Source organism: Xylona heveae (genome assembly GCF_001619985.1).
Source record: "Xylona heveae TC161 unplaced genomic scaffold L228scaffold_4, whole genome shotgun sequence".
NCBI lineage: Eukaryota > Fungi > Ascomycota > Xylonomycetes > Xylonales > Xylonaceae > Xylona > Xylona heveae.
In genome coordinates this window covers 2,343,270-2,368,416 of record NW_017264196.1, presented here as the reverse complement: position 1 = coordinate 2,368,416, position 25,147 = coordinate 2,343,270, and the positions used below count along the sequence as shown (strand labels likewise).

Here is a 25,147-nt window from a genome sequence, read left to right as displayed (position 1 = left end):
TAGGCAATCAGTCGTTCGGAAAGATGACCATCCGGTAAGAAGAAATACAAATCATTTCTTCGAGCACAAAGCTGCTTCCTGCTGACTAATGCCTACAGGCCTCGAGTTGTAGCAATGGGACATGACTGCTTTGCCTTAAGGTATGTCAATTGCAATTCAACTTTTTCTCTAGAGCGGGCTTATCTCGTGTGCAATTAAAGGAAAATTAAAAAAGCCACATTCTAATCGAAGCATCTAATTCTTTCAGTCGCCGACCTCCATGCAAGCACCCTCCGCATGATTTTAACCCATATCCCATCTATTAAACGAATTCGCCATATATCAAATAAATCCTATCCCATAAAAATGACTCCATAATATGTTAGTTACCAGATTTATCGACGACTGGCAGCTCCTGGACTTCATCTTCCTCGGCTTTTACCCTTGGCGCTTTTCCAAAGTCTCGAATGGAAACTCCGTCCTGGAACAACTGGTTGATTTCTTCCAGGGATCTGCCACGCATCTCTGGGACGCAGAAATAAGCAAACACTAGCGAAAGGCACGCTAGAGCTCCAAAGATGAATCCGACTTTCGAATGCAAATTTGCATAGGGAGCGTTGAGCAGGTACGGAACGCTGAATGACCAGGCAAAGCTGCTCAATATGTTAGTTCTTTCCTTTTTTTTTCCTTTCCCTGGAATTTTTGCATCACGAGCGCAAAGGATGAAGCACTTACTTGGTGACAATTGACACGATAGACGCTACACGCTGAGTCTTGTCGCGCAACTGCAGAGCAGGAAGTTCCGTCGTCACAATGTAATTGAGCGGGTCCCAACTGAAGCATAGACTAGCCGAGGACAATGCAGTGGCAGCAACAATAACCTGCTTCTGTGCAGCGGTTGGAGAAGCAATCGTTCCCACGCCACCCATGGTGAAGAGCCAAACAATCTGCAGAAACGACCCAATCATTAGAATGGGTCGCCGTCCGACCTTATCCGTGATGAAGATGGCGACCAAACTTGAAACTGTGTTGATGCAGGAGCTCATAATGGAAAAATCGAATGGGTTCAGCGAGTTGAGGGATTGCACGAATAAAGTTCCATATGCCGCTGTAAATGGAGAGCCCGTTGCCTGCATAAAGAAGTTCATTCCCATCGCAATAAAAGTCCGTTTCCGGTTGCTTCCCCGAAACAAATCCCTGTAGGAGCCCTGATTCTGCTCCTCACTCAACGAGATCTTCAGATTCTCAAGGTCTTCCTCGGGGTCATAATCGGGCCTGGCGCCACGCAGCAATCGAAGCGACTCCAATGCGGCTTCAGGACGGCCCTTTACCAACAACCATCTTGGCGACTCGGGGATGAACCACACGCCCGAAGCGACAATGGTAGGGACAATGTAAAAGAGGCCCTGAGGAATTCTCCATGCAGCGTTAGATTGAATCTCGCTCGTGCCGCGACAGACGCTGTTAATAATAATTCCGCCAAGCAGCAGACTTGCTTGATAGGTGCCAACGGCCATTCCACGAATAGGCGCAGGGACAATTTCGGCCTGAAAGAGCGGGCATGTTGACAGTTCCATGCCAACATACGCATAGTTTAAAATACGACCGGCGAGCACCTGCTCGATCGTAGATGAAGTAATGAGAACCGTCGCCGACATCATTGCCCAGATTGACATGCAAAACATTGACATTCTGCGCCCATATCGAGCACTAATCAAGCTACCCAGATAGAGTCCTAAAATTTGGCCAAATCATCAGACCGTGTCTTTCTCAAATTTTTCTTGTAAATTTCAAAACGTACCGACTGCAAAACCGATAAAGTTCAAACTATTCAAAAGCGAGGTCCAATATGTCGGAATAGCCCATGTTTTGGTCTTTGGATTATACACTCCAAATTGCTTTTTGTACGCTGCCATTGCCTGGCTCGTCGCAATTCCTTGGTTGTCGAAGCCATAATTCAAAGTGGACAGGGCGATCAAGGCAATCGCGGCCCCTAATCTCGGTGTCAAGTGCTGGGAAAACCTATTCTTCGGAAGAAAGCTTGGAGCCATTGCTGCTGCTGCCTTTGAGAACGCTGATCCTTGCCATCCTGAAAGACGTTTGCATACTTTAAATTCAATATATATACAATTCTCTGAAGCATTTTCGTGATCTTCCCCAGGAATTGCACAATACACTTAATTGAATATATTGACAAGCGAAGGGGGGCTAACAATGGAGACGATGGGCGTCGAGCCGTGTAGCGGAGAGATTTTGGAGATAAGAATCTCCCCGCTGACGCTGGCGACGCACTGATCGGCAAACCATGCAAAATCCAGACCTCGCCATTCTTGACAAGCGCCACGTGCATGAGCCTAATGGCACTGTCATCCTTCCAATGAGTAACTCATGCGTCTTTTTCATATTGAAACTTCCCATTTTTATAATTGCAAATCCTTAGGTCTATGAAACGGAGAGATTTTTCTAGCCATGTAAATGGCTTCGGCGAACCTTGATCATCTATGCGCCGAACAGGGATTAGGTCATTCTGGCCATTCAGTGGGTCCTTCTTTTCTTCCCTTTCTGGAATCTTGCCGCCTGGATCTGTATTGTCGTGGTCGCGTTTCATAAAAGGGTCTCTCAAGGCTCTGGAAAGAAGTAGGGCCAACTTTTCCCTTCTTTTTTTCTTCTTCTTTTTTGTGGTGTATGTTTTCTATACATTTTACATAGCTATACAAAATGGGCTCAAATTAGTTGGTCTAAAGGCACAAGAGAAAATTCAACATGCGTTTAGACACAGATCCACATGTTTGAGAACGGCCTGTGAATAAATTCCATTTTATAAAATTTTTGGAAACCACTGGTTTTTCGTGGGATTGTATGTACAGGAAGGCATACAAGACATTGTACAAAAAGATAGAGCCATCGCTTGCCAATTGCAATGAGCCCAATCTCATCGGGTATTATTTTTGATCATTATTAAAACTCATTTAGGTTCGAGAGCCGGGGGCGTGGACATCAAAATCAAACCGGTCGGGAATCTTCAGTCCCGCGTCAATATGACCCTGCATTTCGTGCAATGAAACCCCATCTCGGACCAACCAAGGATCTTGAGTGTCTCGTTGCCATTGTTCCAATTGCCGTCTTAGGTCTCGCAACAAGTCCTTATACTCCGGGTCTGAGGCCAGATTAGTGACTTCGCGAGGATCTTCTTGCATGTCGTAGAGCTCTTCCGGCGGCCGTTGAATGTATGACTTGAGCGGACGGCTCCCAATTTTAACTTGCTCGCCGTGGTTTCGAATGCCCTCCCATGACAACGACGCATATAGATCGGTCGAAAACGGAAAATCCAATTTCCAAGCCACATTCCGATGATACTTGTAGCGAGAAGTGCGGAGGAAGCGGGTTGGATAATAGTTGGTAATTTCGTGGAAAGTGTGCGACCCAAAGACCTTTGTCCAGCTTTTATCTGCAACCGAAGTCGCGGAGAGGATAGGGAGCAACGAGCGTCCCTTTCGTCGGGAGGGAACGTTTGTATTTTCAAGATACCCAGTCCAGTCGAGAATTGTCGGCAGAATGTCAACGAAAGAAATGAGGTTCGGATTGAATACGTTCTTGGGGCCATTTGGTTGACGAATGATCAAGGGCAGGCGAATGCCGGCGTCGTAAAGAGTCGTCTTGGAATTCAGAAAAGGCGGGCCATTATCGCTCATAAAAATGACTAATGTATTGTCATCAAACTCATGTTTTTCAAGGGAATCTATCAGTAGTCCGAGTCCTCGGTCTACTCTGCCAATGGAGCGATAATATTCAGCTAGTTCCTGGCGCACTTCGGGGATGTCGCTCAGGAATTCCGGAACCTTGACGTTCTCAGGTTGATATTCCGGGTCCTCGGCCGCGACTTGGTCATCGCCATTGCCAAAGCCACCACGTGTAGAGTCGCGATGAGGATCCATATAGCCCACGGCTAAAAAGAATGGGTTTTGTTCCTGTTTGGCCTGTTGAAGAAAGGAATCCACTTGTTCTGCAACCCAAGTGACGTCCCGAGTTGGGCTCTCCCTGACTACTTCCCAAGGATACACCGACAAGGGGCCAACATGGATCTTTCCGACGATGCCGGTAAGATAGCCATGGTCACGGAGAAGCTTGGGCGCCGTTGGGATGTGATCGAATGTCATAAAGTGGTGCGTATAGTGGTTGAGCCCGTACTGGCCATTCTCATGGGTATGGAGGCCTGTGTAAATCACCGAGCGGCTTCCACTGCAGGAAGCCGTGCTGGCAAAGGCATTATCGAAGACCGTGCCATCCTTGGCGAGCGCGTCAATGTGAGGCGTACGGATAGCCGTCTCTCCATAACAGCCCAGAGATTTGCCCAGGTCATCGGCGACGACCAGAAGAACATTTTTAGGGGCGGCCATCGAGTCAAAGCCGTGAGTCAGATGGAATGAAAAGTGTTACGGAAAGTGAAGAAAGCGGAGTGCATGTAATCCAAATCCATTTCTGGTCTTATTTCAACGATTAGGGGTGCTGCAAAAATTGCCTTATCAACTGGAGCACGGAAGAATTTTTGCGGGGAGATTATTACTGTTGCAGAGTGGTAGTCGGGATGATCAACTAGAAGTTTAGTGCAGTACTACAACGCAAAAGTAGCATCAAGCGAGGCCCACTGAAGTAAATTAGAAACATATCATTGATATCGGAGCATACTCGTGTAGCAAGTGCTATACGAAGACCAGCCAAAGCAAAACAACTCTTTGGTTGGCGATTGCGTTATTGATAAGGGTCCCCGCTTAGTGGAGATTAAACTACGGTAGGTAAGGTAGGTAGGGGAGGTATGGCTGTCAACCGTGTACCTGGGAATCGCCCACGGAATGCGTTTCGCTACCCGGTAGACAGCCAGATTCGCATGATTGTGAATACTAGCGTCAAATGGCGTCAACTCCCTCTGAAGCTTATTATTTGCCAGTCTCTCCCTGTATCATTGCAAGCGCATATAGAGCCACATGCTGACTATTCCTCAGTCTATCCGCTCCGCTGCATCTTTGTCTGTTTCGACAGCTTCTCAACTTCTGCAAGAGCAAATAATCATGACTGTTGCAAAGGGTGCAAAGACAAAGCCAAGCCAAAATGCACAGAAATCATGGTCGGGCCTGTGATGCCTGTGCATCGAGGAAGATTCGCTGCAACCGGGAAGTTCCCTGCCAACGATGCAAAGAATTGTCCATTCCCTGCAGAGTTGCAAGGCCAGCCGCCAAACCTGGCCCTAAGGGTCCTTGGGCTCTGAAGAGACGTCCTTCTCCACAAAATTTGAGACGGAAAGATCATGTTTCAAAGCCTACCTATAATCAACGTTCTTCAACGACCTTCCCAGATGCACGGATCCCCCAGTCTATCTTATTGAGCCTCTTGGCTGCTTATAATGAAAAATTGTACCCGCTGTGGCCTGTCATCGATACAGACGAGATAGCCAGACGCCTTAATGACTTCAACGATTGGGAGACCTATGCCCTAGCGGTTGCCCTATGTGCGGTGACGATTGTGCAGCTCAATATCAAGCCACCACATGACGGCCATGAGAGATATGACGGTCTGAGCCTAGCAGTTGAGTCGGAGCGGACGAGGGCAAAATACATGGACCAAGAGCAGCCTTCTATTCCTGTCCTTCTAACCTCCTTCTTCTTGCATATTTTCTCCGCCAATCATGGTCAAGTCTGTAAAGCAACACTCCTCCTTCGAGAGGCAATCACCTTCGCTCAGTTCCTGGGTCTGGAAGAGTATGAGCAGCCCTCGAAAGAGGCCGCGATATCTGATACACAGCTCCAACGTCGAATTCTCTGGTTGCTCTTCATCACAGAGAGGTGAGTCGTTGTTGCTCGACGACTCGTCCCCAATTCCAAATTGCTAACCTTTCATCTCGAACGTCTCAACAGGGGTCACACGACTCGCTTTGGGCTTTCACGACTTTTACAGAAGAGCCCTCCCCCTCCACAGTTAGGACCGGGCCCCAAGGCAGCCAGGCTGGTATCTTTTGTTTCGCTATGTCGACTATTTCACACTTTTGGCCATGCCATGGACACTCTTCCCTACACCAAGACATCCGATTTCTTCGTCCAATACGACACGGCATTGCAGGCAATCCCACAAATCCAGTCAGCCGACGGGATTGTCAAAGCAGACTTCCTCGTTACCCAACAGTGGATGCGAATTGTTCTGTGGAAATCGGTCATGTTTAATTTTCCATTGAACTCTGCATTGAAAAGCAATGACGCAATGCATCTTGCCTTTCCGGAGTGCGTTGCGAGAAATGTCGTGTCATATCTCAACAATTTTCCGCGAGAAATATTGGAAGCGCATGGTCTCGGAATGGTGAGTATCTCGATGACCGAAATTTTTTAAATCTTTACCTTTTAACTATTTGCTCTTCTCCTTATAGGAAATGAAATTGACAGAGGTTGCAATATCGCTGGCGGATGTTCTCATATGTGGACCTACTAGCGTTCTTCATGCTCATTTGATGCGAATCGGGCCCGGAGAGGTTCTTTCAAACTTAGGACAGTTCTTGAAGTCATTTCGAGGAGGTGGCAATCCGAGATTGGAGCTACTGCAAGAGAAAATGTTCACGTATGCAGAGTCACGTTCTCTCAGTCTTAGTCCGCCTCTGAGTCAATTCATGCCAAATCTCGATAACATAGAGGGCATTTGGTTCGATACTGGTCAAGAAGAAAATGATTCCGCAAGCGTTAGCGCTCCTTTAGATGATTTTCCACTTCTTCTTCAATTTTAATTGTCAAGGTTCAATCTGGCGCAGTACCCATACGTTTTCTGTCAAACGCTATACTACATCATTTTTGATCATCAATGATCTATTCATGGTCTGCTTTTTTTTTGGTTCCCCTGATTGGTCCTTTGATACAAATCATAAAATCATGACGATCGGGTTTTCATAGTCACGTCAGCATAGAAAGGGTCAGAAATACTAAAGTATAGGCAAATACAGTAGATGAGGCTAAAGTACCAAGGCTTTTTCTGTAGACGTCGTATCAATTTTATTTGAATATCTTGGGTTTTCGCATTTTAAAATGGCAATTTTTTATTGCCACTCTGCAAAGCAATCGATATACCGCAGTTTGAGGTCATATGATCAGAGCCAATACTTCCTCATTTACAAGATATCTTTTTCATTAAAGTACCTAACAATTAAAATCTTTCAACGAAAAGGGCAATCATTAATTCGTGATGGCAGTCCCAGGCGAACTTTATGTTTCTATTTGCGTCCCAAGTTGCCGAGAGCCATGCGGCTAGGGGAGCTTGGGCCACGTTTGAAAGCGAGGGTTGTAATTCCGCCACTTTTGGGGTCATCCCTTGGCAGAAACTCATCAGGAGCTTTCTTGCAATCTGGCCATCTGCAAGCTTGGGTTCACCCAGTGCAATTTCACCGTCGGAGGCCCTGGGATTCTCGAGGCCTCCACGATCTTGTATAAAAGAACTTACGATCATAAAAGGGTGAAGACGTGAGTGTTTCATTGTTTTGCATCCTCAACCTCAATCCTTTGCACTTTTACAACGAACCTACATGAAGCTAATTCTGAAATTTCCAATTGCTTAGCAATAAGCAGTAGCTTAGCTTTGTGCCGATTACGAAAAGGTACACAATGTCCTCCCCGTCTCCATCGGCCGTGAGGCATCGTGGTGGGCAATCGTCAAAACGTGGCTCAACCCCGACCCCTTCAACACCAAGAAATGGGACAGCGGACCATGGAAACAAAACAATACAGTCTGCAAAAGAACCGGAGCGATCTGGATGGGGTTACAAGGCTGCTTTGGTTCTCATCAGCGCTTTGGCATTCGCAACGAGATTTTGGAACCTTGGTCATCCGAACGAAGTCGTCTTTGACGAAGTCCATTTCGGCAAGGTAAGCTCTTTCGAGATTCGTCCCGGCGATCGTGAATGCAATGCTTACATGAGCTCAATGGTAGTTTGCTTCATACTATCTCCAACGAACATACTTCTTTGACGTTCACCCTCCCTTTGGAAAGCTTCTCTTCGCCTTTGTCGGTTGGTTAGTGGGATATGACGGCCACTTCCTCTTCGATAACATCGGCGATTCGTACATCACCAATAAGGTGCCCTACGTCGCATTCAGAGCTTTACCTGCCTTGCTGAGTACTTTGACCGTTACGACAGTGTTCCAAATTATGTGGGAATCCGGCTACTCCTTGCCCGCATCCGTCCTCGCGGCCGGCTTAGTACTTTTCGACAATGGTCAGATTGGACAGACCAGACTCATATTGCTCGATGCGACGTTGATCTTCTCCATGGCATTGAGTATCCTATGTTACATTCGGTTTTACAAATTGCGTTATACTCCATTCACCCGAAAATGGTGGAAATGGCTCCTTCTCACTGGCATCTCTCTGAGTTGTGTTATTTCCACAAAATATGTCGGACTTTTTACCTTTGTCACTATTGGTGCGGCCGTCGTCGCTGACCTGTGGGGCCTCCTTGATATCAACCGTAGGCAAGGTGCCTTGAGCTTACCGCAATTTGGAAAGCATTTCCTTGCTCGTCTCTTTGCTCTCACAGTAGTCCCATACTTTTTCTACCTCTTCTGGTTTCAGGTTCATTTTGCAATTCTCACCAAATCAGGACCTGGCGACGACTTCATGACTCCCGAGTTCCAGGAGACTCTGAGCGATAACATCATGACTCTACAGTCAGTCGGCATTGACTACTACGACACAATAACCATCAGGCACAAGGAAACGAAAACCTACCTCCACAGCCACCCGGACAGATATCCCCTTCGCTATGACGATGGCCGCATCTCCAGTCAAGGACAACAGGTGACTGGCTACCCCCATAACGATACGAACAACTATTGGCAGATTTTGCCTTCGGAGCAATTTTCCGATGGCGATCTCGGCCACCATGTCCACCACGGAGATCTTGTCCAACTGCGCCACATGGGCACAGACTCGATTCTGCTCAGTCACGATGTCGCTTCTCCCTATTATCCAACCAACCAGGAATTTACGACAGTCTCTCTAGAGGACGCCAACGGCGACCGTCACAATGATACATTGTTCGAGCTGAGAATCGAAAATGGATTCGAGGGACAAGAGTTTAAAACGATGTCGGGACAATTCAAACTCGTGCACTTTCCGTCAAAGGTTGCTATGTGGACACATACTACTCCTTTGCCAGAGTGGGCCTTCCAACAGGCGGAGATCAATGGTAACAAAAACCTTCAGCAAACCAGTAATATCTGGTACGCTGAGGATATTCCATCTCTCCCCTCCGATAGTGAGCGCTCGGTAAAAACCCCGCGTAAAGTAAAGACGATGCCGTTTTGGAAGAAGTATTTGGAGCTTCAACGCGCAATGTTTTTCCACAATAATGCTTTGACAAGCCATCACCCCTACGCGAGCAACCCAACGCAGTGGCCATTCCTGTTGAGGGGAGTTAGTTTCTGGACCCAGAATGACACTAAGGAACAAATCTATTTCCTCGGAAATCCAATTGGCTGGTGGATTGCAAGCAGCTTGCTGGCTGTCTTCGTTGGTATAGTTGGTGCGGATCAGCTCTCTCAAAGGAGAGGGATCGATGCATTAGATGAACGTAAGTTGCCCATGTTGCGTCGTCGTTTATATGGCTGTTTGACAGATTTCTAATTTCAGTGTGGGGTCCAGGGACTCGATCCCACCTCTATAACTCAACGGGCTTCTTCTTCATCGCCTGGGCTTCCCACTACATACCCTTTTATATCATGGGTCGTCAGCTCTTCCTCCATCATTACCTCCCTGCACACCTGGCCTCGACTCTGGTTACTGGAGCCCTGGTTGAATTTGTTTTCAATATCGAATCCTCGGGACAAAACGACTTTCCACAGTCCCTAAGCAGCGATGCAAAGGCAAAGAAAAAGTCTTCCCCTGGGACGGAAAGGCACCACTCCGCCGTTCGGCAGCGTTTAGGTCAACAAAGCCTCATGGCTGCTTGGATTGCGACAGGAGTGATTATGACTGCCGTAATTTGGGGTTGGTGGTTTTTCGCTCCTCTCACTTATGGTACGCCTGGACTGGATACAGCTCAGATCAACGCCCGTAAATGGCTGGGCTATGATCTTCATTTTGCAAAATAGACAGTTGAGGATCGCAGAAGCTTCAGTCGTCCCTATCCTGAAACTACAAAATTCTCGACAACTTGACAGCCCCGGACAGAAGAGCAGAATGTCAAAACAACAAATATTTAGTTTCTTATTCTCTGTCATGTGTTAGTATGTCATATTAAAGCGTACCTATAAATTGATTAGATTTCGTATCAGAAACATGCATTCACGTCAGCGTAATTCTGAGAGGAAACGCTTATGGAAACAAAAGACGGATGTTATATGATACAGTAGTACAATGTGTGTATCCTCGAGAAGATCTATAGCTTTTGAAGAAGCCAACATCCAAATACAATGGCCAATACACCTTTGAGGTAGACCCTTCACGTGAACACCCCGCCACGCATCGCGAGTCCACGTTTATTTCCCAGCAAAGAGCCCCAAAACCGTTCGCTCGAGCCAAATCAGCAATGCCGCTTTATTTCGCTTCTTCCGCCATCTTCATCGTCAGGTATGCTTCTAGATCGAATTTGGAGTCGTTCGGGTCCGTTACGACTGCAGAAGAAATGTTAGTTGCCGACTCATACAAATGGATGTCCGCGACAAGGTCGCCAAAGCCGCAACTAAGCCGATTATAACGGCAAAATATCATCATTGAGGGACGTACTGTCACCGCTGGCAGTCTTCTTCTCCGCAGGCAACGTCTTCTGAACATATGCAGCCTTGGCCTGAGCAATCAAGCTCTCCTTCTTCTCGTAATCTCTATCAATCTGCGCGATTTTCTGTTGGGCGGTAAGGGAAGCCTGGTGCGTGAGGCCGTAAAACACACCCAGAACAAGGGCCGAGTAGCGCAAAACCTAAAATTTCAACACCATTCAGATCTAGAAAGCAATGACTGCAAATATGCAGAGAATATGTTTCTTGGGATCGGAAGGACTTGGGGAACTTACGTTAACGCCGGTTGAAGACGACATTTTCTCAGGTTCCGGTCGTGCCGCGATTGTTCTTGGACAAGCTCAAGACAAAATTATACCCGATCAATTGGCCTCAGTGACGCTTAACGAAGCCAATTACAAGAATTTCGGACAGAATCACTGGTATCAGCAGCTCGTCGCGGACCGGAAACCGAAGCTAATGCGTGGTGTAGTACGATAGGAAGAAGTTGTCCATCCCCCATTTCGGACGCACCATCGCCCCGAATTAGATATTACGTAAGCAAGTGTTTATCCCGCGACCACGGGTTCCTGAATTGGGACAACGTCAACACCAAGGCAAGTCGCCAACAAATCAAGAGAATTTTCAATTTCTAAGGGGTACCTCGCTTTTACGCAAAAGCTTGAATTTGGTGTGAGAATACCGTCAAGCTTTAGTAGGACCTTCTCTTATGGAAGTCTATTAGCCTGGTTAGGCAGCGTCTGGTGGCTATTCTAGGATCCTTTACTTGATAAACGCCATGCTCCAGCAACGACGAGAAGAGATTTTAGCCAAGAAGGCAAAGCTCGCCGAGCTGAAGCGTCAGCGTGAACTTCGACAGAAAGAATTCACAGCGAACAGGCAAAATGTGGCCGAAACATCAGAGGTGATATCCCAATTCAGTAGCTCGTGTTCGCACACTTACGGGATGTAGCTTGTCCCTCCTTCACCTAGTCGGGCCGACCACCGGAGAGAACTTGAAGACCTCATTACAAGTCTTGTGGGTGAGAGCAGACCCGGCTCAGTGGCACAGAAAGATGGAGATGCCACCCCAGCCTCCACCACAAAAGCAAGCCGACCAAATTCCGTTTTAAGCGCCAGTCAAGTCAGCGTCGAGAATGTCGGAACACCTAACCACGCAGCTCAGAATCTATCTACAGCCCCCTTATGCACTATATTCGACTTTACTCCAGCGCCTGTTCAAGAGATTACGACATACAGTAAAGCTGTTCAAACAATCGAACCGTGGAAACCTCAGTACAAGGATCAGGAAGACTTCACAAGCGAAGAAGAGGATGAATCAAATACGCCAGCACATCCCTCGCGCTCTTCTAAACGCGTTAGCCGAAGGGAAAGGGAGAAGGACGAGGAACTCAGGCAAAGTCTTCGGAAAGAAATCGAGGAGGAGCTGAGAGCGCTGAATGATGAAGCTACCAAAAGCGGGGCTGGGATGGATCAAAAAGAGCCTCTTGAAAGCTATCCGGCAGCAACATTGAGTGGAGAGGAATTAGCCGCTTTAACTTCGACGGATGAATACGTGGATTTTATCGAGCGATCTACTAAAATTGCGGAGAAAGCAGTGGACGAATATGACGTGCTAGCCGACTATACTCTTGGGGGTTTGTATGACATTGACGATGGCGATGCGTATGAAGGTACACACGGAAAACGTGGGGGGAAATTACGTGAACTCTATCGATTTTGGGATGATAGATGGAGCAAAAAGCGCATGGTCACAGACCTAAACTTCTCCCCAAAGGTGAGCATATTAGATTGTTTTTTTTTTGCGCTGCATCTAGGCTAAGTGTATCTAGTTTCCTGAATTACTTGTTGCCTCATATACAAAGTCTCCCTCCGCTCCGCACGATCCTGCCGGCCTTGTCCAAGTTTGGAACTCACACCTTCACGATCGCGCGGAATATATTTTCCAAGCTCAGTCGGATATACTCACCGCAAAATTTTCCCCGTTTCATCCTAATCTTATCATTGGTGGTTCGTATAGTGGACAGATTTTACTTTGGGACACACGAGCGAAATCTCATCCGGTGCAAAAGACTCCTCTCACTAGCTCGGGGCACACTCATCCCGTCTATTCCGTTGATATTGTCGGGACACAAAACGCCAATAACGTCATCAGCTGTTCTACTGACGGAGTTATTTGCAGCTGGGCGATTGATATGTTGTCACAACCACAAGAAATTCTCGAGCTTGTAGCTCCACCTCCTACTAGACTCGAGGACCTCTCTCCGACCTGCATGGCTTTTCCTCATGCTGATCCTACTTACTTCCTCGTGGGGTCGGAGGAAGGCACCATCTACGCCTGTCATCGTTATGATAGAGCAGGCGCAAAGGCAGGCATCGATCAGCGTATATGCTATCGTGGCCACGCTGCTCCAGTCATGTCGGTCGATTTTCATCCTTTCCGCGGCCCAATTGACCTTGGCGATATGGTTCTCTCCTCCAGCTTGGACTGGACGGCCAAGCTTTGGAAAATTCGGGCCCCCGCCGCAGCATCGGCAGGCGCCGTGTCGGGGACGCCAGATACAGTCACTCCTTTACTTGAAATAGGACGGGAAGACATCATCTATGATGCTAAGTGGTCCCCCGTCAAACCAGGAGTTTTTGCCTCTGTCGATGGATCAGGCAGTCTTGCAATTTGGAATTTACTGGTAGACTGCGAAGTGCCAGTCGCTACAGCGCAGCCTCGGGACAGCAACTCTTTCGGAATCTCTCCCAAGAGTCTTAATAAATGTGCTTGGGAGAGTGTGGATGGCAAGCGTATCGCTACAGGCGGCGTGGATGGTGCTGTGACTGTTTTCGAAGTCGGAAATGAACTTGGTGGTGCTGAGAATGCTCGACCGGAAGAGTGGACTGACTTTAAGCGGCTGCTCGGAAAGCTGGATAATGGAACAGTCCTCGATGGCCAGTAGCCAACGAGCTATTTCTTTTTAGATTTTCATTTGCTTCAAGTGTGTTTAGGCGAAATAGGAAAACTTGGCGACTGGAGTTTTTAAAGAGTCAAGCTTATACCCCAGGTTGAATCATATGGCAAGCCATTTATGCAACAATGTTTCAAATTCTTTCGTTCCTAGGTAATATGACTTTGTCGACGTGTATATCTCTCACTGCCTCTCTTTTGATCAGCCCACAGAGAAAAGGTTGCCCACCTAGGGCTATATAGATCTACAAGCTCAACAACGAGATCTTCAATATTTCACACCCATTGAAACATGAGACACAAATAGATGTGAGTAGTTTTCGATAGGCCTGGCAACTTTGCGTCCAAGTAACGGCAATCGATTCAATCATTAAGGAAAGGAGTCCCAGGGTAACAATCTTTTTTGACTCTGCCCACCTTAAGTTGTTGTATCGGCAGACCAATTCAAACTCCCCGATCGAGGGTGCGAGGTGTACCTGGGGAAATGCGGAAGCGGGTAAGCGGGTGTGGCATTAGAGTAGAGACCACCTTGGAGCTTCCCGATCCCTACGCGGTTTACGTGGAGGTCTGGCAACAATCTGTCCTTCAACAGTCCGACGGTCAACATGTCTAACAATCCCTTGGGGATCTTTCTTCAAGGAAGTACGGGTAGAAATACCCGGGGTCTTCTACGATTGATTATTCTTTGCACAATTGCTGCTGCCGCCGTCGCCAGTCGATTGTTCAGCGTAATCCGTACGTACTCGTCAGCTCCCACCCCAGCTCCAGCACCGAGATCCAGCTCCGCCAATTCAATGAACCTGGCCCTCTAATTGCCTTTTAATTCACTCCTACTCTAAAACATTGTCATGCTAACTGTCATATAGGTTTTGAAAGTATAATTCACGAATGTCAGTATCCGTCCCGCACGTCATACCGTCGCTGGCTTCCTATGATAGGAGTGATTTGGTTAGGTGCTGTTGCTGAATGATTCTCTCAGTCGATCCTTGGTTCAACTTTCGAGCTACAAAATACCTAGTTAAACATGGCTTTTACAGCTTCTGGGACTGGTTTGATGACCGTAAGTGCTCAGCGCATTCGCCTTTTAGCCACCTTGTTGCGGGTCATTCCCGGTCGAAAGCCTCCTTGAAACTGACGAGAGGATTTAGGAACATGGCATCCACTTGGACGGGTTACTGGTGGAACACTCTATCCCGGTCTCATGGTAACAAGCGGCGTAATCTACCACATTCTCCGGCTTTTGTCAATCCCCGTTGACATTCGGAATATTTGCGTCCTCCTTGCCCCCGCATTCTCTGGCCTGACCTCCCTCGCTGCCTACCTTCTTACATCGGAAATGTCCACTTCACCATCTGCAGGCCTTCTTGCTGCTGTTTTCATGGGAATTGCACCGGGTTACATATCCAGATCCGTCGCGGGAAGCTATGATAATGAGGCCATTGCCATCTTCCTTCTTGTGTTCACCTTCTACCTTTGGATCAAGTCGCTGAAGAATGGATCTGCCATGTGGGCTGCCTTGACGGCACTTTTCTATGGCTACATGGTCTCTGCATGGGGAGGATACGTCTTCATCACAAATCTACTTCCACTACATGCCTTTGTGCTCATAGCCATGGGCCGTTACAGCCCACGTCTATATGTTAGCTATACGACGTGGTACGCATTGGGCACTCTGGCCAGCATGCAAATTCCGTTTGTTGGCTTCTCTCCTGTCCGTACTAGCGAGCATATGTCTGCTTTGGGTACGTTTTATCCATCCTACATTTGGATTTATAGGACTTTTCACGCTCACCATGTGCTTTAGGCGTTTTTGGTCTCCTTCAGGTCGTGGCATTCGTTGATTTTGTTCGTCAACAGCTTCCGAGTCGCCAATTCCAAACGCTCCTGCGCACACTAGTGCTCGTTATCTTTGCGGTCTCGTTGGGGGCGTTGGTTCTTTTAACAGTCAGTGGTGTCATCGCACCGTGGACTGGTCGATTCTACTCCCTTTGGGATACCGGCTATGCCAAGATTCATATTCCAATTATTGCTTCGGTTTCTGAACATCAGCCGACTGCCTGGCCCGCGTTTTTCTTTGACCTGAATATGCTCATCTGGCTCTTCCCGGCGGGAGTCTACATGTGCTTCCGCAACCTCAAAGATGAGCATGTGTTTATTGTCATCTATGCGGTTTTGGCCAGTTACTTCGCTGGAGTAATGGTTCGCTTGATGCTTACCCTCACCCCGGTCGTTTGTGTTGCTGCGGCAATGGCGCTTTCGTCGATTCTTGATACGTTCATTGTTGTAGAATCTCCCTCCGCAGAAACGGCGGCAGCGAATTCGGACAAGGACGACGTCAAGGACCCAGTCGCAGCTGTCGCGACCTCTCTGCGTTCAATACGGAATCCTCTTGTCGGTATTTACTCAAGCGTCACCAAATCGTCCATTGTGGCCACCATCACGACCTTCCTCCTTCTTTTCGTCCTCCACTGTACCTGGGTTACCTCGAATGCATACTCGTCGCCATCCGTTGTCCTGGCAAGTCGACTTCCAGACGGATCTCAGCATATCATTGATGACTACCGTGAAGCGTACTATTGGCTACGCCAAAACACTCCTGACAACGCGAAGATTATGTCTTGGTGGGATTATGGCTATCAAATTGGTGGCATGGCCGACCGTCCAACCTTGGTTGACAATAACACCTGGAATAACACTCATATTGCCACTGTCGGCAAAGCAATGAGCTCCAGAGAGGAAGTCAGCTATCCGATTTTAAGACAACATGACGTCGACTATGTGCTGGTGGTTTTTGGCGGCCTACTAGGATATTCTGGAGATGACATCAACAAGTTTCTGTGGATGGTCCGCATTGCTGAGGGAATCTGGCCAGATGAGGTCAAGGAACGAGACTTTTTTACTGCGCGAGGTGAATATCGCGTTGACGATGAAGCCACCCCCACGATGAGGAATAGCTTGATGTAAGGCTTCGCTTTATCCCCGATTCTTTTGATTTCACCTGGCTCACGAACAATCTAGGTACAAAATGTCGTACTACAATTATAATTCCCTGTTCCCCGCTGGGCAGGCTGTTGATCGTGTCCGTGGGTCGCGGTTGCCAGCGGAAGGACCGCAACTTAACACCCTCGAAGAAGCGTTTACGAGTGAGAACTGGATCATTCGCATTTACAAGGTAAAGGACCTGGACAATGTTGGAAGAGACCATGCCAGTGCAACGGCCTTTGACAAGGGCAACAAGAAGAAGAAGGCTTCCAAGAGAAGAAGTGCCCCTGTCCTTAGGGTGGAATAAAAGTTTAGATGGTGCAGTGTGGATCATAAAATGTTCCAGCATACCCTTCTACTGATATTCAGAGTTGCTGGTAGATGTTGGCATTCTGTTTTATAATGTTGCCTTGTTATATAGATGAATCAATTTTCTTTGTTCCTCGAATTTGGGCTCCTCACTTTCCGAATCTCTTTTGCCACTTTTGTTAGATCCAAAAGTCCCTCCGTCCGTTTCTAAAATCAACGTTCGTGCACACGAAGTCTTTCACGTTCTGATTAGGCAGCTATTAAGTCATCGCTTTTTGTGTGTTCGCTCAGTCCAAATTTAAATTACCTCGGTATTTATACGGTGCCCTGCAGCGCGCTCTGTTGATAGCAACCCGGAATAATGTGGTGATGCCTGAGGCATTCTGAGCCAAGACGGGGAAGGCGTTGTTGTTAAGTTCTATCGGAGTTCGCCAGAGGTGCGTGCTCGAGCCATGTATACGCAACTCACTCCACCAAAAAGGACGGGAACCCTGAAGAGCTAAAGTCTACTATCTTCTGATAAAATATAAGTCTCTTAATCAACCAGCAATCAGATATTTAAGAAGCAGCTTCTTTTTCTTAACTGGGTAATTGCTATACCTAAGTTTTACACATTGTATCTTCCCGGAGAGGTTTTCTGTCTTGACGATTAGAGAGATCTCGCTTCTAAGTTGACTTTCGTTGTTCGGTGGTGTCATGCCGGTCTCTGAGATCGGTCAGTTCATTTATAATGTCGGCAGCACAAATATCTACTTTGCGACTCTTTCGGTGTTGATAATCTTTTCTATTTTTCTGTTTTTTAGATGGAGGATTGATCCTCGGGAACCTTTCCACGTCCCTGCAAAAATACCATTTGTCGGCCATGCGCTGGGACTGCTCCGTCACGGGGCCTCATATTACAAAAATGCCGTGTAGGTGGATTCAGTTTCTGCTTCATGTCAACTGCTATTAATACAGTATAAACTAAACTTATTTGTCTAGAACTGGCTACTCCTTTCCTATCTACACATTGGACTTACTTGTCACCAAAGTGTATATTGTCACATCTGCCCGCTTAGTTCCTGCGGTGCAGCGAAACTCCAAGGTCCTTTCCTTTGACCCATTTTTGACGGCTGCTGCAAAACAACTGGGCGGGATCAAGAAAGCTGGGCTGAAGTTGCTAGAGCCCGAAGATAAAGGAGGTCAAGGAGTTAATCTCAAGGTCCTTCGTGCAATGCACCCTGCCCTATTAGGAGCCGGCCTGGATGCAATGAATAAAAATATGATAGGCAGGCTATGTTCATTTGTTGATGAACTCGCTGGTGGTGGGAATCATCCTGTAGATCTCCACTTGTGGTGCAGAGATGCCATTACTCAAGCCAGCACCGACGCGGTATGGGGGCCCTTGAACCCTTTTAAATTACCAGGAATCTCCAATGCGTTTTGGTACGTGATTTTAAATACAAGTTATCCTCAATTTCGCAATAAAGCTGATAATCTGTAGGGAATATGAATCAAATCTCAATGTCTTTCTTTTGAGCATACGGCCGCCATTCATGGCCGGCTCGATTCACAAGGCCCGTGAGAACGTCGTCAAGGCATTCATCGATTATTATGATGCTGGAGGTCAAAATAACTCTTCAGAGCTGGCTTTTGCGCGGTGGAAAGCGCAAAATGATGCAGGCGCTGCAACTGAGGATATTGCGCGCCTTGAAACAGCAGGATGTATCGGTGTTCTTTCGAATACTGTTCCCACAACCTTTTGGGCACTTTTCGAACTTTACTCGCGCCCGGATCTCCTTTCTCGACTTCGTGACGAACTCCGCCAAAATTGTCTAAGAATCGACCTTGTCACCAAAACCCACACCGTTGACTTGGGCAGAATACGAGACAATTGTCCTAAATTTGTCTCAGCTTTCCAAGAGATCCTCCGGCTCAGATCCAGTGCTTCTCCGCTGCGTGTGGTTTGCAAAGATGTCCTACTTGACAACCAGTACTTGCTCAAGGCTGGATGCTTTATCCAGATGCCTGGGTCCTTTATCAACAGAGAGGAGGCATTCTGGGGTCCAACTGCACAAGAATTTGATCCCACTCGCTTTGAAGCTGGAAAGTTGACTCAGCGTCCAACTTCCTTTACGGCATTTGGCACATCACCGAATGTTTGCCCAGGTCGCCACTTTGCCAGTGGGGAAATCCTTGCACTCTCAGCGATGGTCATTCTCCGCTACGACATTACTCCTGTCGGAGGAAAATGGTGGAGTCCGAAGCTGAACACGAAAGCCATAGCTGCATCCGTTGTCCCACCGGGAGAAGGATATCCTGTGGTCATCTCAAAAAGAGAGGAATTTCCTGATGAAGCAACATGGAAATTTGATGTAACAGAAGGGAAGAGTAAATTTGGTCTTATTACGGGGTAGTATTGGGACGACTTTATATATGGATCCCAACCTCTATAGATCGGTTTTCGCATCAGAACAACATAAAAGTAAATAATTATCGACACAAAATAGGACATCAATGTTTTCCCTTCCAACTTAATAATAAAGCCAATATTTCCTAGAGCACATTTTACAAATTCAAATAGCTATTCAACAACGATCATAGGCGTAGTCTCAATATCCAGAAAATTCACCAGCCCATTCACGAGGCCAACGTAAAGTCTTTATGAGAGAGATCATATTCCAGCTAGCACTGCTCTCCGTCACTCCCGCCAAGGTATGTTGCTAATTTTTGATAGACTCGCTTCCAGAATCTGCATTGAATGGACAATATTCTCTTAGATCATCACTTGGGCCAGTTTGAGTATTTATAAATCTTATTTATATCTCACCAGCTTGTCAGAAAGTTATGCAGCAAGGAAAGACATACATCCTTGTACGTCCCAAACGCGGACGAGCTGAATTTATACGCTTGAAGAAATCTGCTGCTGGAAATGCTTCTTCCCTCTCTATTGAAGAGATACCAAGTTCAGAACCGCCAAATTCAGACTCTTCTGAAATCTTTCAACTAGCGTGTATACCACCGACTGGCGATCAACTAGACTTTTTTCAAGCACCGGAAAGGGTGTATGGGATACATGATAACGATCCTAATCCTTCATTTCTGCTACAGCTCCCATCATCAGCGCCATTCACATCCTCGACATTTACTTCGCCATTCCTGATACCTACTATTTTACACGTCGTTCATCACCACGCTTATCCAAATGAACATTATCCACAATTTACCTGTTGGGATCCAATGGGACACGGACATGCATTTGGCGGTCAAACACACTTGCCACCGCCTCAGGCGTTCCATCCAGGTATTGCAGATTCGGTCTTAACAGACAGTTATTGCAAGAACTGCGCATCTATGTATACGGCAAACAATGAAAGCAATTCCCGTGTGGCAGATGGGGAAAGACACTTGCTAGAAACTGCTACCATGGATCAGAGGTTACTGCTGGACAGCAGCAGAGATGATGCAGCCAATATGAAGTGCAAAGATCTGCATAGTACAGTCAATAGTGATATCATGGATAATGCTATTATGCAACACGCCCTTCCTGAACTGCTGGAGGAACCTGCAGCAGAGATGTCACCAGTTGAAGCTCCTGAAACTATATCAGAGACGATTGATCAACGGTCTTATCAGAAAGAGAGATTACAAATTCCCCAGAAAGTGCAATTTGCTCATCAAGAAAGCAGGAGAACTTCTTATGGTGCTGGATCTTTCCACAAACAGAAAGAAAAGTGTGATCGAGTCAGACGCAGCCATATAGAGAAATACCCATTCAGAACAGGAGAGAACTTTTCTTCTCATTCATTAAATGAAGAGAAAAGACATCACTGGCATCAGTCTCATGCTTCGAGTATTCATACTATGGAAAAGAAACCAAACTCGGCGAGGACGCGAGTGCACTCTCCTGGTCAGCCTGACCGGCATTTCGCCGCCATCATGGCTGGCGTCCGCTATGTGCCAGCTCCTTCTCACGGTCCCCCTCGGACTACGAGACCTGCAACGACAGTCTTTGACGAAGAACGCCTAAGCCGCAGCCGTTTCGAGGATTCGTCAGACGCAGACCAAAGGATGGAAACGTCCAGCAGTCGTCGTGTTCGGCCCATTGAGGATGCAGATAAAGCTACCAAGGACGTAAATCGGTCTCGCCGACGTGTTCGTCGAAGAAAGAAGAAGCATTATGCCACCATGACTGGAGAAACTGCGAAGCGTAAGTCATCTTTGGAATGGAACTTGGGTTATTTAGTTTAATTAACCACTGACAGATCAAGGACATACAGAAACACCTTGCAAAAAAAGGTCCGGACGGAACTGGAGTGATGGGGGCATTTCCTATGCATATCTTTCTGCAGCGCTTCATTCAAGAGAAGGCGAAGTTGAGAACGAAGAAAACTTGACGAATGGGATGAGATATCTTCGTATTGAAAAAGACTCATCTCCTGTGCCGGCGCAGAAGAGGCATCGTACTAAACGACGAGATTGTCTTTTCAAATACATGACAACATCTGCACGGATAGATGAAAAGCCGAGAGAATTGGACATGGCGGACAGAAGGGAGAAGAAGAAAAGACACCGGTCTTGAGCCAGGAGGAAAGGGCAGTACGGGAGGGAGACATAAGCTGCAGAGTCTCAGCCCTGCCGTTCATGCTCTCGTATCCAAACATATAAGCATGCGGCTGATAGGGCTGTTGCGGACGTTCGGGACGGATTCGTATCCCTGATAAGAAAGAATGATAGCAGGGTTCCTTCATCCAGGCATGCCGCATGTGCTAATATGCAATACTTTGTCATGTTGCTTTTGAGAACCTTTGTGAGTAGCAGGTATCAAAAATTAGTAATATTAAGAACACGAACAAGCCAATTGGCAAGTCAAGAACAGCAAATCATTAAGATAAAAGCATTTTCTAAAATCAAAATTCAGCCATTATGGGTATAGAATAAACTTTGAGCAGTAAGGTACACAGTAGATGCTTTCCATCATTTATTCTTCTTCGCCTTCAGCGTCCTCTTCATTACCATGAGCATCTGAACAGTGTATAGCAATAGAAAGATTGCTTAGGCTTCTGACCATCTTTGGGTCTTTAAAGGTCCACGAATGGTCGACGCCGGTGCCAGTTGCCTCCACCAGACCTTCACGGATCAGCCAATTTTGGACAGACTTATCCACTTTCCAGTCACTTATGTTGCAGCCGCGGTCAAAATGGAGTCCCACATGTTCCATGCATTCATTCCAGCTATCTTTCCCCGCAAAACGCTCACCGCAGAACCCGCAAGTGCTGTTCTCCGGCGGTTTGCGAACATGTACCCTGCAAGTCTGTACTAACTCGGATATATTATCCTTCGTCCAAGCATTGTTTCTGAATGACAATTGAGGGCGCTCACCCGCGACATCCTTGTGGAAATGCATTCGTTCGAGGTGTGTCTTGAACAAATCCTTGCGATTAAACGAATGATCTCTTGGGATGGTGCAGAGAGCGCAATTGTAATGATCAAGTTGGAGATGCTGAATGCGGATATGTCGTTTCCACTCATTCTTTTTCTCAAAACTGTCACTGCATCCATTATTTCTAAAAATGCATACGAATGGTCGCGGATGTTGATCTCTCACGTGGTTCCTGGAAAGGTACGCGACGAGAGCGTCAGTAACCCAGTCGGTGTAAGGTTTTGGATGAACGATCAAAGAGGGAGGAACATACTCATACTCAATCATGTTCTTGAAAGTCATTTTTGGGTGACGGGGGCAAATACGTTTAGGTTGACGAGATTCCTTGCTAGTAGGATAGGTTTGCTGGGCCGGACGCTTCGGTGTTTTTGAGGCTGATGCTCGAATGCGTTTGGATAACGTCTGACGCTGCTTTGTCGAAGGGGCGATGGTATCAGACAGACGAGCCTTTCTGGTAGTCATCAATCTTGACCGATTCCTTGTGGAAGCTGGCAAGGTATTCTCCTCGGAGATATATGCGCATGCCGATGTGCTTGTAACTGTCTCCTGTTTAATGACTGAGTGGCCGGTAGTTGGGTGAAGAGTCCGACTTTCCCATGCCGTTTCACTGCGCTGTGTCGAGACATTTTCGCGATGGATAACATAGGAAGGTTGTGCTTGAGCAAGCGTGACTGAACTCGAGTAATTGTGGCTCCCATAGTCTGAGAAGTCTCTGGAGCCAGAGACACTTGACACTTCCGACAGAGTATCATCTTGTTCCACGCCTGGGAAAGGCCATGGATTGCATGCAATACGACGGTCAAAGTCTTGGGCGGGCTGATCATCCATGTAGTCGACTGTGGAGCTTTCTGGCGACATCATGCTGGGGTTACTGATCAAGGGAGGGTACTGTGACGGAGTCTCAGGAGAAACACCCCAATCCGAAGATTGTATGTCAGCCCAGGGCATGTGATAGGTTTCGCCACTCGAATAGCAATGAGGTTCCGCGAATGTGAACATCTGGCTGCGATGCTTTCTCGCAGGAGGAGGCAGATGGTCCCAATGCATGTTGTGCTGTTGAAATGAACGAAATGGTGTGCGGTAATGACTGCACAAGTTCATCCGATACAAAGAAATGGTGAAACGTTTCGTAGAAGAGGTACGAAGCCGTTGATGATGCTTTTAATTTGATCAGATGAGATCAAGTCACCACGCAGTAGGTGGAATGTCCCCAAAGCTGGCCCCAAGTAAGCGGGTGGTTGCTATTAAAGGCAAAAGTAAAATGGCCAAAAAGCAATAAAACATGCAGGGAGGTGAGATAATCCGAATAATTGTAAAGAATACTTCAATGTAATCTTTGCAGATTTGTAATGAATACAAAGATCCCGTAAGACGCGGCATTTTGAAGAAGAGACAATTGCGAACATATATGTAGATCAAATCGAGTATCATAAATTCGTATGTTGGCACCGTGGATTGGAAAAAGTGTGGGAGGGGCAGCGCGAGGAAGGCGCAGAGCCTCATGTCCCAGATCAGATCTGCGTCCAAAGCGTCCATTGGTTCGACTGCGGCGTGCAAGGGTGCAGAATCCCAACCCAGAAGCAGCAGCCAGACCGCCTGGCTGATGAAAAAGACAATGGTTTTGTGGGCAAAAATTGATGAAAGCTGCCTAAAGCTAGGTTCAGAATGGCGGAGTAGAGTATCGTGCAAGTATAACCGCTGACAGGGCTCCGTCTCGACCTCACACCCGCACATGGATCACCATTGACTATACAGGTGGTAAATGCGAGGAGCATACAATGGGGAACTGGAGGGTGGCAGGAAGGTCTACCTCCGCACAGGTAGCCAGAAGGAGCGTTATTCATCCGCTTCGCAGGGGTGTCGGCAAAACCAATAGGGTGCATCTCCCTAGACGTTGGTCATCATTCTCCCGTGCGTATCTCAGTCCACTGGAAGGATGAGGCTCTTATCATAAATGCGACGGTCCAATGGAACCGCACGAGTGGCATTTCCAGAGAACCCGATCTCATTTACCACGATTATTTCCGTATGGCCCCATAATCAGCAGGCTCTCAAAGCTCTTCCGTTTCTCGAGGTTCCATTCAATCGGTCACATGGAAAACAGATTGAATAGCTGCATGTTTCTCATAATACCGATTGCCACGCATCCAACCAATCTGTCATGTTGGCAACCATGCAGGATGGCAAATTTCCCCCCATGAGAGCGCCAAGTATAGAAATATTGCCAGCAAGAACTTGAGGGGTGAACAATGATACATATTGCGTCTCAGGTACTACCTAGGTAGGTAGTTGAAGTCAGCCTCATAGAGCCTTCCGCTATAGGTAAACGAAGACGAGGCAAGAGCATGACATCGCCCATGCACGCTAAAAAGATCGACGTGTATGAATGCTTGGTCATTGGATTGCAAAGTGCCATAGGTTTGTTCCGATAACTCTACACCCTCTCACAAGCGCCCTGACGGACAAGCGCGGAAGTTAGTGGCTTGAAGCCTTTCGGCACCCCTGCGGTTGCCTCGCTGCCTCGCGCCTCTTTTCTTGGCCTTCGCCTGCCAATTTAGGCTTAAACTCACACTTCGTCCTGCCGTGCCCAACATCCAGCCTAAATCAACATCGTTATGGGGCAACCTTGCAATGATACGTTGATATTTTTCTGTTCCCGGGACAGGAAATCGATTGAGGTGTACCTTGTTTCCTGTTGTATTCAATCAAATACGAGATTCTCGGATGTAGCAAATAGTA

The 25,147-nt window shown here is 47.2% G+C and overlaps 9 protein-coding genes across 9 annotated transcripts; 5 read left to right on the top strand and 4 right to left on the bottom strand.

The window, feature by feature from the left end:
- Positions 1 to 361: 361 nt before the first annotated feature.
- Positions 362 to 2,208, bottom strand: L228DRAFT_282579 (general substrate transporter; the record flags this gene model as incomplete). Its single annotated transcript, XM_018336020.1, has 3 exons — positions 1,781 to 2,208; positions 715 to 1,714; positions 362 to 632 (listed from the first exon to the last, which is right to left on the bottom strand). The coding sequence occupies exons 1-3, from the start codon at positions 2,028 to 2,030 to the stop codon at positions 362 to 364; spliced, it is 1,521 nt and encodes a 506-aa protein (XP_018189460.1). The 5' UTR covers positions 2,031 to 2,208.
- A 705-nt stretch (positions 2,209 to 2,913) lies between these two features.
- On the bottom strand, positions 2,914 to 4,376 carry L228DRAFT_282578 (alkaline phosphatase-like protein; the record flags this gene model as incomplete). Its single annotated transcript, XM_018336019.1, has 1 exon — positions 2,914 to 4,376. The coding sequence occupies one exon, from the start codon at positions 4,374 to 4,376 to the stop codon at positions 2,949 to 2,951; it is 1,428 nt and encodes a 475-aa protein (XP_018189459.1). The 3' UTR covers positions 2,914 to 2,948.
- A 445-nt stretch (positions 4,377 to 4,821) lies between these two features.
- L228DRAFT_126548 (hypothetical protein) lies at positions 4,822 to 7,068 on the top strand. The gene is made up of 4 exons (XM_018329056.1): positions 4,822 to 4,919; positions 4,980 to 5,816; positions 5,889 to 6,324; positions 6,392 to 7,068. The coding sequence occupies exons 2-4, from the start codon at positions 5,086 to 5,088 to the stop codon at positions 6,740 to 6,742; spliced, it is 1,518 nt and encodes a 505-aa protein (XP_018189458.1). The 5' UTR covers positions 4,822 to 4,919; positions 4,980 to 5,085; the 3' UTR covers positions 6,743 to 7,068.
- Positions 7,069 to 7,345: 277 nt separating this feature from the next.
- Positions 7,346 to 10,253, top strand: L228DRAFT_246752 (glycosyltransferase family 39 protein). Its single transcript, XM_018332487.1, has 4 exons — positions 7,346 to 7,469; positions 7,565 to 7,871; positions 7,936 to 9,577; positions 9,637 to 10,253. Exons 2-4 carry the CDS (start codon positions 7,611 to 7,613, stop codon positions 10,095 to 10,097), a joined length of 2,364 nt encoding a protein of 787 aa, XP_018189457.1. The 5' UTR covers positions 7,346 to 7,469; positions 7,565 to 7,610; the 3' UTR covers positions 10,098 to 10,253.
- Positions 10,254 to 10,328: 75 nt separating this feature from the next.
- L228DRAFT_246751 (hypothetical protein) lies at positions 10,329 to 11,213 on the bottom strand. The gene is made up of 3 exons (XM_018332486.1): positions 11,015 to 11,213; positions 10,732 to 10,921; positions 10,329 to 10,619 (listed from the first exon to the last, which is right to left on the bottom strand). Exons 1-3 carry the CDS (start codon positions 11,036 to 11,038, stop codon positions 10,543 to 10,545), a joined length of 291 nt encoding a protein of 96 aa, XP_018189456.1. The 5' UTR covers positions 11,039 to 11,213; the 3' UTR covers positions 10,329 to 10,542.
- Positions 11,214 to 11,330: 117 nt separating this feature from the next.
- On the top strand, positions 11,331 to 13,980 carry L228DRAFT_246750 (cytoplasmic dynein-like protein 1 intermediate chain 2). The gene is made up of 3 exons (XM_018332485.1): positions 11,331 to 11,643; positions 11,692 to 12,516; positions 12,572 to 13,980. The coding sequence occupies exons 1-3, from the start codon at positions 11,518 to 11,520 to the stop codon at positions 13,685 to 13,687; spliced, it is 2,067 nt and encodes a 688-aa protein (XP_018189455.1). The 5' UTR covers positions 11,331 to 11,517; the 3' UTR covers positions 13,688 to 13,980.
- Positions 13,981 to 14,300: 320 nt separating this feature from the next.
- On the top strand, positions 14,301 to 16,984 carry L228DRAFT_210169 (glycosyltransferase family 66 protein; the record flags this gene model as incomplete). Its single annotated transcript, XM_018329842.1, has 6 exons — positions 14,301 to 14,430; positions 14,562 to 14,585; positions 14,675 to 14,755; positions 14,844 to 15,437; positions 15,500 to 16,655; positions 16,714 to 16,984. The coding sequence occupies 6 exons, from the start codon at positions 14,301 to 14,303 to the stop codon at positions 16,982 to 16,984; spliced, it is 2,256 nt and encodes a 751-aa protein (XP_018189454.1).
- A 349-nt stretch (positions 16,985 to 17,333) lies between these two features.
- L228DRAFT_126477 (putative P450 monooxygenase) lies at positions 17,334 to 19,707 on the top strand. The gene is made up of 3 exons (XM_018329055.1): positions 17,334 to 17,897; positions 17,968 to 18,411; positions 18,470 to 19,707. Exons 1-3 carry the CDS (start codon positions 17,683 to 17,685, stop codon positions 19,380 to 19,382), a joined length of 1,572 nt encoding a protein of 523 aa, XP_018189453.1. The 5' UTR covers positions 17,334 to 17,682; the 3' UTR covers positions 19,383 to 19,707.
- A 2,075-nt stretch (positions 19,708 to 21,782) lies between these two features.
- On the bottom strand, positions 21,783 to 23,854 carry L228DRAFT_260645 (hypothetical protein). Its single transcript, XM_018334277.1, has 2 exons — positions 22,662 to 23,854; positions 21,783 to 22,580 (listed from the first exon to the last, which is right to left on the bottom strand). Exons 1-2 carry the CDS (start codon positions 23,507 to 23,509, stop codon positions 21,947 to 21,949), a joined length of 1,482 nt encoding a protein of 493 aa, XP_018189452.1. The 5' UTR covers positions 23,510 to 23,854; the 3' UTR covers positions 21,783 to 21,946.
- Between the last annotated feature and the right edge of the window lie 1,293 nt (positions 23,855 to 25,147).

Excerpts from the sequence above, each read along its gene's own strand:
- L228DRAFT_126548 (XM_018329056.1), top strand. The coding sequence starts at position 5,086 with ATGCACAGAAATCATGGTCGGGCCTGTGATGCCTGTGCATCGAGGAAG. Across the intron at positions 5,817-5,888 it reads TTGCTCTTCATCACAGAGAG|GGGTCACACGACTCGCTTTG; the intron begins GTGAGTCGTTGT and ends ACGTCTCAACAG. Across the intron at positions 6,325-6,391 it reads AAGCGCATGGTCTCGGAATG|GAAATGAAATTGACAGAGGT; the intron begins GTGAGTATCTCG and ends TTCTCCTTATAG.
- L228DRAFT_246752 (XM_018332487.1), top strand. The coding sequence starts at position 7,611 with ATGTCCTCCCCGTCTCCATCGGCCGTGAGGCATCGTGGTGGGCAATCG. Across the intron at positions 7,872-7,935 it reads ACGAAGTCCATTTCGGCAAG|TTTGCTTCATACTATCTCCA; the intron begins GTAAGCTCTTTC and ends GCTCAATGGTAG. Across the intron at positions 9,578-9,636 it reads GATCGATGCATTAGATGAAC|TGTGGGGTCCAGGGACTCGA; the intron begins GTAAGTTGCCCA and ends TTCTAATTTCAG.
- L228DRAFT_246751 (XM_018332486.1), bottom strand. The coding sequence starts at position 11,038 with ATGTCGTCTTCAACCGGCGTTAAC. Across the intron at positions 10,922-11,014 it reads CGTCTTCAACCGGCGTTAAC|GTTTTGCGCTACTCGGCCCT; the intron begins GTAAGTTCCCCA and ends TTGAAATTTTAG. Across the intron at positions 10,620-10,731 it reads GAAGACTGCCAGCGGTGACA|TCGTAACGGACCCGAACGAC; the intron begins GTACGTCCCTCA and ends TTTCTTCTGCAG.
- L228DRAFT_246750 (XM_018332485.1), top strand. The coding sequence starts at position 11,518 with ATGCTCCAGCAACGACGAGAAGAGATTTTAGCCAAGAAGGCAAAGCTC. Across the intron at positions 11,644-11,691 it reads ATGTGGCCGAAACATCAGAG|CTTGTCCCTCCTTCACCTAG; the intron begins GTGATATCCCAA and ends TACGGGATGTAG. Across the intron at positions 12,517-12,571 it reads ACCTAAACTTCTCCCCAAAG|TTTCCTGAATTACTTGTTGC; the intron begins GTGAGCATATTA and ends AAGTGTATCTAG.
- L228DRAFT_126477 (XM_018329055.1), top strand. The coding sequence starts at position 17,683 with ATGCCGGTCTCTGAGATCGGTCAGTTCATTTATAATGTCGGCAGCACA. Across the intron at positions 17,898-17,967 it reads TCATATTACAAAAATGCCGT|AACTGGCTACTCCTTTCCTA; the intron begins GTAGGTGGATTC and ends TTATTTGTCTAG. Across the intron at positions 18,412-18,469 it reads GGAATCTCCAATGCGTTTTG|GGAATATGAATCAAATCTCA; the intron begins GTACGTGATTTT and ends GATAATCTGTAG.
- L228DRAFT_260645 (XM_018334277.1), bottom strand. The coding sequence starts at position 23,509 with ATGAACTTGTGCAGTCATTACCGCACACCATTTCGTTCATTTCAACAG. Across the intron at positions 22,581-22,661 it reads AAGAACATGATTGAGTATGA|GAACCACGTGAGAGATCAAC; the intron begins GTATGTTCCTCC and ends GTACCTTTCCAG.